At 40.3% G+C, this 11,620-nt stretch overlaps 1 protein-coding gene across 1 annotated transcript in view; it reads left to right on the forward strand.

The window, feature by feature from the left end:
* The window catches only part of LOC134615274 (uncharacterized), a 90,513-nt gene extending 79,254 nt beyond the window's left edge, over window positions 1–11,259 (forward strand). Inside the window, exon 4 of the mRNA XM_063459761.1 lies at window positions 10,603–11,259. Coding sequence (XP_063315831.1) covers window positions 10,603–10,823 — 221 coding nt within the window. The 3' untranslated portion in view covers window positions 10,824–11,259. The remainder of the gene's footprint in view (window positions 1–10,602) is intronic.
* Window positions 11,260–11,620: the final 361 nt, after the last annotated feature.

Raw genomic sequence — 11,620 nt, forward strand, 5'->3', positions numbered from 1 at the left:
AGCATCATGGGAGTCAAGGCTTGCATTGTTACTTAATGACAGAATGTAAAGGAATCGAGTCCGTATTGTCTTAATAATTAGATTGGAGAGTTAATCCCTCTCAGCCTAATACTGGCAAAGCATCATGGGAGCCGGGGATTGCATTGTTACTTAATGACAGAATGTAAAGGAATTGAGTCCGTATTGTCGTAATAATTAGATTGGAGAGTTAAACCCCCTCAGCCTAATACTGGCAAAGCATCATGGGAGCCGGGGCTTGCATTGTTACTTAATGACAGAATGCAAAGGAATCGAGTCCGTATTGTCTTAATAATTAGATTGGAGAGTTAAACCCTCTCAGCCTAATACTGGCAAAGCATCATGGGAGTCAGGGTTTGCATTGTTACTTAATGACAGAATGTAAAGGAATCAAGTCCGTATTGTCTTAATAATTAGATTGGAGAGTTAAACCCTCTCAGCCTAATACTGGCAAAGCATCATGGGAGCCAGGGTTTGCATTGTTACTTAATGATAGAATGTAAAGGAATCGAGTCCGTATTGTCTTAATAATTAGATTGGAGAGTTAAACCCCCTCAGCCTAATACTGGCAAAGCATCATGGGAGTCAGGGCTTGCATTGTTACTTAATGACCGAATGTAAAGGAATCGAGTCCCTATTGTCTTAATAATTAGATTGGAGAGTTAAACCCCCTCAGCCTAATACTGGCAAAGCATCATGGGAGTCAGGGCTTGCATTGTTACTTAATGACAGAATGTAAAGGAATCGAGTCCGTATTGTCTTAATAATTAGATTGGAGAGTTAAACCCTCTCAGCCTAATACTAGCAAAGCATCATGGGAGCCGGGGCTTGCATTGTTACTTAATGACAGAATGTAAAGGAATCGAGTCCGTATTGTCTTAATAATTAGATTGGAGAGTTAAACCCTCTCAGCCTAATACTGGCAAAGCATCATGGGAGTCAGGGCTTGCATTGTTACTTAATGACAGAATGTAAAGGAATCGAGTCCTTATTGTCTTAATAATTAGATTGGAGAGTTAAACCCCCTCAGCCTAATACTGGCAAAGCATCATGGGAGCCGGGGCTTGCATTGTTACTTAATGACAGAATGTAAAGGAATCGAGTCCGTATTGTCTTAATAATTAGATTGGAGAGTTAAACCCTCTCAGCCTAATACTGGCAAAGCATCATGGGAGCCGGGGCTTGCATTGTTACTTAATGACAGAATGTAAAGGAATCGAGTCCATATTGTCTTAATAATTAGATTGGAGAGTTAAACCCCCTAGAGCCTAATACTGGCAAAGCATCATGGGAGCCAGGGCTTGCATTGTTACTTAATGACAGAATGTAAAGGAATCGAGTCCGTATTGTCTTAATAATTAGATTGGAGAGTTAAACCCTCTCAGCCTAATACTGGCAAAGCATCATGGGAGCCAGGGCTTGCATTGTTACTTAATGACAGAATGTAATGGAATCGAGTCCGTATTGTCTTAATAATTATATTGGAGAGTTAAACCCCCTCAGCCTAATACTGGCAAAGCATCATGGGAGTCAAGGCTTGCATTGTTACTTAATGACAGAATGTAAAGGAATCGAGTCCGTATTGTCTTAATAATTAGATTGGAGAGTTAAACCCTCTCAGCCTAATACTGGCAAAGCATCATGAGAGCCGGGGCTTGCATTGTTACTTAATGACAGAATGTAAAGGAATCGAGTCCGTATTGTATTAATAATTAGATTAGAGAGTTAAACCCTCTCAGCCTAACACTGGCAAAGCATTATGGGAGTCAAGGCTTGCATTGTTACTTAATGACAGAATGTAAAGGAATCGAGTCCGTATTGTCTTAATAATTAGATTGGAGAGTTAATCCCTCTCAGCCTAATACTGGCAAAGCATCATGGGAGCCGGGGCTTGCATTGTTACTTAATGACAGAATGCAAAGGAATCGAGTCCGTATTGTCTTAATAATTAGATTGGAGAGTTAAACCCTCTCAGCCTAATACTGGCAAAGCATCATGGGAGTCAGGGTTTGCATTGTTACTTAATGACAGAATGTAAAGGAATCGAGTCCCTATTGTCTTAATAATTAGATTGGAGAGTTAAACCCCCTCAGCCTAATACTGGCAAAGCATCATGGGAGTCAGGGCTTGCATTGTTACTTAATGACCGAATGTAAAGGAATCGAGTCCCTATTGTCTTAATAATTAGATTGGAGAGTTAAACCCCCTCAGCCTAATACTGGCAAAGCATCATGGGAGTCAGGGCTTGCATTGTTACTTAATGACAGAATGTAAAGGAATCAAGTCCGTATTGTCTTAATAATTAGATTGGAGAGTTAAACCCCCTCAGCTTAATACTAGCAAAGCATCATGGGAGCCGGGGCTTGCATTGTTACTTAATGACAGAATGTAATGGAATCGAGTCCGTATTGTCTTAATAATTAGATTGGAGAGTTAAACCCCCTCAGCCTAATACTGGCAAAGCATCATGGGAGTCAGGGCTTGCATTGTTACTTAATGACAGAATGTAAAGGAATCGAGTCCGTATTGTCTTAATAATTAGATTGGAGAGTTAAACCCTCTCAGCCTAATACTGGCAAAGCATCATGGGAGTCAGGGCTTGGAGAGTTAAACCCCCTCAGCCTAATAGCTTGGAGAGTTAAACCCCCTCAGCCTAATACTGGCAAAGCATCATGGGAGTCAGGGCTTGCATTGTTACTTAATGACAGAATGTAAAGGAATCGAGTCCGTATTGTCTTAATAATTAGATTGGAGAGTTAAACCCCCTCAGCCTAATACTGGCAAAGCATCATGGGAGCCGGGGCTTGCATTGTTACTTAATGACAGAATGTAAAGGAATCAGGTCCGTATTGTCTTAATAATTAGATTGGAGAGTTAAACCCCCTCAGCCTAATACTGGCAAAGCATCATGGGAGCCGGGGCTTGAATTGTTACTTAATGACAGAATGTAAAGGAATCGAGTCCGTATTGTCTTAATAATTAGATTGGAGAGTTAAACCCTCTCAGCCTAATACTGGCAAAGCATCATGGGAGTCAGGGCTTGCATTGTTACTTAATGACAGAATGTAAAGGAATCGAGTCCGTATTTTCTTAATAATTAGATTGGAGAGTTAAACCCCCTCAGCCTAATACTGGCAAAGCATCATGGGACCCGGGGCTTGCATTGTTACTTAATGACAGAATGTAAAGGAATCGAGTCCGTATTGTCTTAATAATTAGATTGGAGAGTTAAACCCTCTCAGCCTAATACTGGCAAAGCATCATGGGAGCCAGGGCTTGCATTGTTACTTAATGACAGAATGTAAAGGAATCGAGTCCGTATTGTCTTAATAATTAGATTGGATAGTTAAATCCTCTCAGCCTAATACTGGCAAAGCATCATGGGAGCCGGGGCTTGCATTGTTACTTAATGACAGAATGTAAAGGAATCGAGTCCGTATTGTCTTAATAATTAGATTGGAGAGTTAAACCCTCTCAGCCTAATACTGGCAAAGCATCATGGGAGTCAGGGCTTGCATTGTTACTTAATGACAGAATGTAAAGGAATCGAGTCCGTATTGTCTTAATAATTAGATTGGAGAGTTAAACCCTTTCAGCCTAATACTAGCAAAGCATCATGGGAGCCGGGGCTTGCATTGTTACTTATTGACAGAATGTAAAGGAATCGAGTCCGTATTGTCTTAATAATTAGATTGGAGAGTTAAACCCCCTCAGCCTAATACTGGCAAAGCATCATGGGAGCCAGGGCTTGCATTGTTACTTAATGACAGAATGTAAAGGAATCGAGTCCGTATTGTCTTAATAATTAGATTGGAGAGTTAAACCCCCTCAGCCTAATACTGGCAAAGCATCATGGGAGCCGGGGCTTGCATTGTTACTTAATGACAGAATGTAAAGGAATCAAGTCCGTATTGTCTTAATAATTAGATTGGAGAGTTAAACCCCCTCAGCCTAATACTGGCAAAGCATCATGGGAGCAGGGGCTTGCATTGTTACTAAATGACAGAATGTAAAGGAATCGAGTCCGTATTGTCTTAATAATTAGATTGGAGAGTTAAACCCTCTCAGCCTAATACTGGCAAAGCATCATGGGAGTCAGGGCTTGCATTGTTACTTAATGAGAGAATGTAAAGGAATCGAGTCCTTATTGTCTTAATAATTAGATTGGAGAGTTAAACCCCCTCAGCCTAATACTAGCAAAGCATCATGGGAGCCGGGGCTTTCATTGTTACTTAATGACAGAATGTAATGGAATCGAGTCCGTATTGTCTTAATAATTAGATTGGAGAGTTAAACCCCCTCAGCCTAATACTGGCAAAGCATCATGGGAGTCAGGGCTTGCATTGTTACTTAATGACAGAATGTAAAGGAATCGAGTCCGTATTGTCTTAATAATTAGATTGGAGAGTTAAACCCTCTCAGCCTAATACTGGCAAAGCATCATGGGAGCCGGGGCTTGCATTGTTACTTAATGACAGAATGTAAAGGAATCGAGTCCGTATTGTCTTAATAATTAGATTGGAGAGTTAAACCCCCTCAGCCTAATACTAGCAAAGCATCATGGGAGCCGGGGCTTGCATTGTTACTTAATGACAGAATGTAAAGGAATCGAGTCCGTATTGTCTTAATAATTAGATTGGAGAGTTAAACCCTCTCAGCCTAATACTGGCAAAGCATCATGGGAGTCAGGGCTTGCATTGTTACTTAATGACAGAATGTAAAGGAATCAAGTCCGTATTGTCTTAATAATTAGATTGGAGAGTTAAACCCCCTCAGCTTAATACTAGCAAAGCATCATGGGAGCCGGGGCTTGCATTGTTACTTAATGACAGAATGTAAAGGAATCGAGTCCGTATTGTCTTAATAATTAGATTGGAGAGTTAAACCCTCTCAGCCTAATACTGGCAAAGCATCATGGGAGCCGGGGCTTGCATTGTTACTTAATGACAGAATGTAAAGGAATCGAGTCCGTATTGTCTTAATAATTAGATTGGAGAGTTAAACCCTCTCAGCCTAATACTGGCAAAGCATCATGGGAGTCGGGGCTTGCATTGTTACTTAATGACAGAAAGTAAAGGAATCGAGTCCGTATTGTCTTAATAATTAGATTGGATAGTTAAACCCTCTCAACCTAATACTGGCAAAGCATCATGGGAGCCGGGGCTTGCATTGTTACTTAATGACAGAATGTAAAGGAATCGAGTCCGTATTGTCTTAATAATTAGATTGGAGAGTTAAACCCCCTCAGTCTAATACTGGCAAAGCATCATGGGAGCCGGGGCTTGCATTGTTACTTAATGACAGAATGTAAAGGAATCGAGTCCGTATTGTCTTAATAATTAGATTGGAGAGTTAAACCCCCTCAGCCTAATACTGGCAAAGCATCATGGGAGCCGGGGCTTGCATTGTTACTTAATGACAGAATGTAAAGGAATCGAGTCCGTATTGTCTTAATAATTAGATTTGAGAGTTAAACCCTCTCAGCCTAATACTGGCAAAGCATCATGGGAGCCGGGGCTTGCATTGTTACTTAATGACAGAATGTAAAGGAATCGAGTCCGTATTGTCTTAATAATTAGATTGGAGAGTTAAACCCTCTCAGCCTAATACTAGCAAAGCATCATGGGAGCCGGGGCTTGCATTGTTACTTAATGACAGAATGTAAAGGAATCGAGTCCGTATTGTCTTAATAATTAGATTGGAGAGTTAAACCCTCTCAGCCTAATACTGGCAAAGCATCATGGGAGTCAGGGCTTGCATTGTTACTTAATGACAGAATGTAATGGAATCGAGTCCGTATTGTCTTAATAATTAGATTGGAGAGTTAAACCCCCTCAGCCTAATACTGGCAAAGCATCATGGGAGCCGGGGCTTGCATTGTTACTTAATGACAGAATGTAAAGGAATCGAGTCCGTATTGTCTTAATAATTAGATTGGAGAGTTAAACCCTCTCAGCCTAATAACTGGCAAAGCATCATGGGAGCCAGGGCTTGCATTGTTACTTAATGACAGAATGTAAAGGAATCGAGTCCGTATTGTCTTAATAATTAGATTGGATAGTTAAACCCTCTCAGCCTAATACTGGCAAAGCATCATGGGAGCCGGGGCTTGCATTGTTACTTAATGACAGAATGTAAAGGAATCGAGTCCGTATTGTCTTAATAATTAGATTGGAGAGTTAAACCCTCTCAGCCTAATACTGGCAAAGCATCATGGGAGTCAGGGCTTGCATTGTTACTTAATGACAGAATGTAAAGGAATCGATTCCGTATTGTCTTAATAATTAGATTGGAGAGTTAAACCCCCTCAGCCTAATACTGGCAAAGCATCATGGGAGCCGGGGCTTGCATTGTTACTTAATGACAGAATGTAAAGGAATCGAGTTCGTATTGTCTTAATAATTAGATTGGAGAGTTAAACCCCCTCAGCCTAATACTGGCAAAGCATCATGGGAGCCGGGGCTTGCATTGTTACTTAATGACAGAATGTAAAGGAATCGAGTCCGTATTGTCTTAATAATTAGATTGGAGAGTTAAACCCCCTCAGCCTAATACTGGCAAAGCATCATGGGAGCCGGGGCTTGCATTGTTACTTAATGACAGAATGTAAAGGAATCGAGTCCGTATTGTCTTAATAATTAGATTGGAGAGTTAAACCCTCTCAGCCTAATATTGGCAAAGCATCATGGGAGTCAGGGCTTGCATTGTTACTTAATGACAGAATGTAAAGGAATCAAGTCCGTATTGTCTTAATAATTAGATTGGAGAGTTAAACCCCCTCAGCTTAATACTAGCAAAGCATCATGGGAGCCGGGGCTTGCATTGTTACTTAATGACAGAATGTAATGGAATCGAGTCCGTATTGTCTTAATAATTAGATTGGAGAGTTAAACCCCCTCAGCCTAATACTGGCAAAGCATCATGGGAGTCAGGGCTTGCATTGTTACTTAATGACAGAATGTAAAGGAATCGAGTCCGTATTGTCTTAATAATTAGATTGGAGAGTTAAACCCTCTCAGCCTAATACTGGCAAAGCATCATGGGAGCCAGGGCTTGCATTGTTACTTAATGACAGAATGTAAAGGAATCGAGTCCGTATTGTCTTAATAATTAGATTGGAGAGTTAAAACCCCTCAGCCTAATACTGGCAAAGCATCATGGGAGCCGGGGCTTGCATTGTTACTTAATGACAGAATGTAAAGGAATCGAGTCCGTATTGTCTTAATAATTAGATTGGAGAGTTAAACCCTCTCAGCCTAATACTGGCAAAGCATCATGGGAGTCAGGGCTTGCATTGTTACTTAATGACAGAATGTAAAGGAATCGAGTCCGTATTTTCTTAATAATTAGATTGGAGAGTTAAACCCCCTCAGCCTAATACTGGCAAAGCATCATGGGACCCGGGGCTTGCATTGTTACTTAATGACAGAATGTAAAGGAATCGAGTCCGTATTGTCTTAATAATTAGATTGGAGAGTTAAACCCTCTCAGCCTAATACTGGCAAAGCATCATGGGAGCCAGGGCTTTCATTGTTACTTAATGACAGAATGTAAAGGAATCGAGTCCGTATTGTCTTAATAATTAGATTGGATAGTTAAATCCTCTCAGCCTAATACTGGCAAAGCATCATGGGAGCCGGGGCTTGCATTGTTACTTAATGACAGAATGTAAAGGAATCAAGTCCGTATTGTCTTAATAATTAGATTGGAGAGTTAAACCCTCTCAGCCTAATACTGGCAAAGCATCATGGGAGTCAGGGCTTGCATTGTTACTTAATGACAGAATGTAAAGGAATCGAGTCCGTATTGTCTTAATAATTAGATTGGAGAGTTAAACCCTTTTAGCCTAATACTAGCAAAGCATCATGGGAGCCGGGGCTTGCATTGTTACTTAATGACAGAATGTAAAGGAATCGAGTCCGTATTGTCTTAATAATTAGATTGGAGAGTTAAACCCCCTCAGCCTAATACTGGCAAAGCATCATGGGAGCCAGGGCTTGCATTGTTACTTAATGACAGAATGTAAAGGAATCGAGTCCGTATTGTCTTAATAATTAGATTGGAGAGTTAAACCCCCTCAGCCTAATACTGGCAAAGCATCATGGGAGCCGGGGCTTGCATTGTTACTTAATGACAGAATGTAAAGGAATCAAGTCCGTATTGTCTTAATAATTAGATTGGAGAGTTAAACCCCCTCAGCCTAATACTGGCAAAGCATCATGGGAGCAGGGGCTTGCATTGTTACTTAATGACAGAATGTAAAGGAATCGAGTCCGTATTGTCTTAATAATTAGATTGGAGAGTTAAACCCTCTCAGCCTAATACTGGCAAAGCATCATGGGAGTCAGGGCTTGCATTGTTACTTAATGACAGAATGTAAAGGAATCGAGTCCTTATTGTCTTAATAATTAGATTGGAGAGTTAAACCCCCTCAGCCTAATACTAGCAAAGCATCATGGGAGCCGGGGCTTTCATTGTTACTTAATGACAGAATGTAATGGAATCGAGTCCGTATTGTCTTAATAATTAGATTGGAGAGTTAAACCCCCTCAGCCTAATACTGGCAAAGCATCATGGGAGTCAGGGCTTGCATTGTTACTTAATGACAGAATGTAAAGGAATCGAGTCCGTATTGTCTTAATAATTAGATTGGAGAGTTAAACCCTCTCAGCCTAATACTGGCAAAGCATCATGGGAGCCGGGGCTTGCATTGTTACTTAATGACAGAATGTAAAGGAATCGAGTCCGTATTGTCTTAATAATTAGATTGGAGAGTTAAACCCCCTCAGCCTAATACTAGCAAAGCATCATGGGAGCCGGGGCTTGCATTGTTACTTAATGACAGAATGTAAAGGAATCGAGTCCGTATTGTCTTAATAATTAGATTGGAGAGTTAAACCCCCTCAGCCTAATACTAGCAAAACATCATGGGAGCCGAGGCTTGCATTGTTACTTAATGACAGAATGTAAAGGAATCGAGTCCGTATTGTCTTAATAATTAGATTGGAGAGTTAAACCCTCTCAGCCTAATACTGGCAAAGCATCATGGGAGTCAGGACTTGCATTGTTACTTAATGACAGAATGTAAAAGAATCGAGTCCGTATTGTCTTAATAATTAGATTGGAGAGTTAAACCCTCTCAGCCTAATACTGGCAAAGCATCATGGGAGTCGGGGCTTGCATTGTTACTTAATGACAGAAAGTAAAGGAATCGAGTCCGTATTGTCTTAATAATTAGATTGGAGAGTTAAACCCCCTCAGTCTAATACTGGCAAAGCATCATGGGAGCCGGGGCTTGCATTGTTACTTAATGACAGAATGTAAAGGAATCGAGTCCGTATTGTCTTAATAATTAGATTGGAGAGTTAAACCCCCTCAGCCTAATACTGGCAAAGCATCATGGGAGCCGGGGCTTGCATTGTTACTTAATGACAGAATGTAAAGGAATCGAGTCCGTATTGTCTTAATAATTAGATTTGAGAGTTAAACCCTCTCAGCCTAATACTGGCAAAGCATCATGGGAGCCGGGGCTTGCATTGTTACTTAATGACAGAATGTAAAGGAATCGAGTCCGTATTGTCTTAATAATTAGTGTGGATGCAGAACCGGTGTTCTGTCCGATGCAGTGACCCATTAGATTGCGTGCCGTAGGCATACTGTGGTGCACCCTGAACAAAGTAAGGACAGGAAGAGCCCAAATTATTGCAATGTAGAAATGGCTGGAAATCACAGTTTAGAATTTCAAGTAAATTTTGTATGGAATAAATACAATTAATATTTGTATAAACATATCAGAAAATACAATTAGTAATGATCAAATGAAGCAAACGGCCCATCGATATAGTGAGTACTAGTAATTCATAATGATTTCATTGCAGATAAATTAGAATGCGTTTTGATGTATCCAAGTGAATGTAACATTATCATGGTTAACATTGCAAAATAAAAAGTACACCTAATGTATCAGGAGTAGACCCTCTTTGTTCCCCAGTTATTTAAACCATTAATAAAGTGTCCCACTCAAACAGGACTGGCTGTAGCTTTCATTCTAAAACCGTTTCTTTACTTCCGAAATGTAATGGCATTCTATAAAAACAGACTATGACTTACTGAGATCCTGTATTTATGAAATGCTTTTACATCCTGGAAAAAAAGAAACGGTTTTAAAATAAAATCTACAGCATGAAACATTCACTAACGGTTTAAAATCACTATTGAATGTGTGCTTGTGGAGTCACACAGGAAGGCCTGTTACCTAGTGCTTAAAGCAGCTGCAATAAACTAAGTTCTACTATGTTACAAAAAGAGGGAAAAAAATGGGAAAGAAAATCACCTTCTGTCTTTATTTTGAGGGTCATTAAGAATGTTCTCTGACGATGCTTCGACTTACGCTGTAACTCCAGTGGCATGTGTTTCTATACACTGACTCTATACTCTAGACATATCATTCCCCATTTTATCATATTCTTTTTTTTTCAAGAAAGCTCTCTCTTCCACCTATTTCCATCTATTGCTTGCTTTTTCTTACTCTTTCTTTACAGTTTGTAAAGCCTGTGATGATTCCTTCATGTACGTCTCTTCCAGATGAAAATAAAACATCCCATAAGCCACGGACATTGGCTCACTGTATCTGTTCGGATAACTCCACCAGCGTAGATCTTCATACCACAGCCTGGATTTTCTTTGGAAGCCGAATATCTTCAGCCTTGTTGTCACTGATTATGCTTGGCAGTTTGCATTTGTATCTAAGTCAACCGAGGAGATATAGAAGGAGGAAGATATTGGCACCAGATAGATGTTATTAAAAGGCACACTCCAAGAACAACGACAATGCGTGCTCATTTCAAACGTTATTTGGCAATGAGGTTCCTGATCACAATGTACCAACCCATTTGCTCATAGCTGCCCTGGTTTAGAAAAATCCAGACACTCACAACCATCATCAATAGAAGACGTCTTCCACCAAGATTCATTTATTTGTTCTGGCAGTGACCAGAGTCCAACCCAATAGAAGTCTTCACCTCCTCTGAGAGTTTCCTTCATTCATTAAAATTCATGGATAGAATGATCATTGTACACCTAATATACAAATACTGTGGGACAATCATGGCATACATTGATGGCACGATGTGATAAGTGATCAGAGTATAGAATAAGGACATGATGTCATAAGAGATCAGAGTATACCATAACAATATGATGTAATAGGAAATCAGATTATATAATAACTCTATGATGCAATAAGAGATCATATTGTACAATAACTGTATGATTATTATTATTTATAAGGGGCCAACAAGTTCTGCAGCGCTTTACAATGGGTGGACGAACAGACATGTAGTTGTAACCAGACAAGTTGGATACACAGGAAAAGAGGGATTGAGGGCCCGGCTCAGTGAGCTTACATGCTAGAGGGAGTGGGGTATAGTGACACAGTAACAGAGGGATTGAGTGCCTGCTCAGTGAGTTTACATGTTAGAGGGAGTGGGGTATAGTGACACAGTAACAGAGGGATTGAGGGCCTGCTCAGTGAGTTTACATGCTAGAGGGAGTGGGGTATAGTGACACAGTAACAGAGGGATTGAGGGTCGTGCTCAGTGAG

Source organism: Pelobates fuscus, chromosome 6 (genome assembly GCF_036172605.1).
Source record: "Pelobates fuscus isolate aPelFus1 chromosome 6, aPelFus1.pri, whole genome shotgun sequence".
Lineage (NCBI taxonomy): Eukaryota > Metazoa > Chordata > Amphibia > Anura > Pelobatidae > Pelobates > Pelobates fuscus.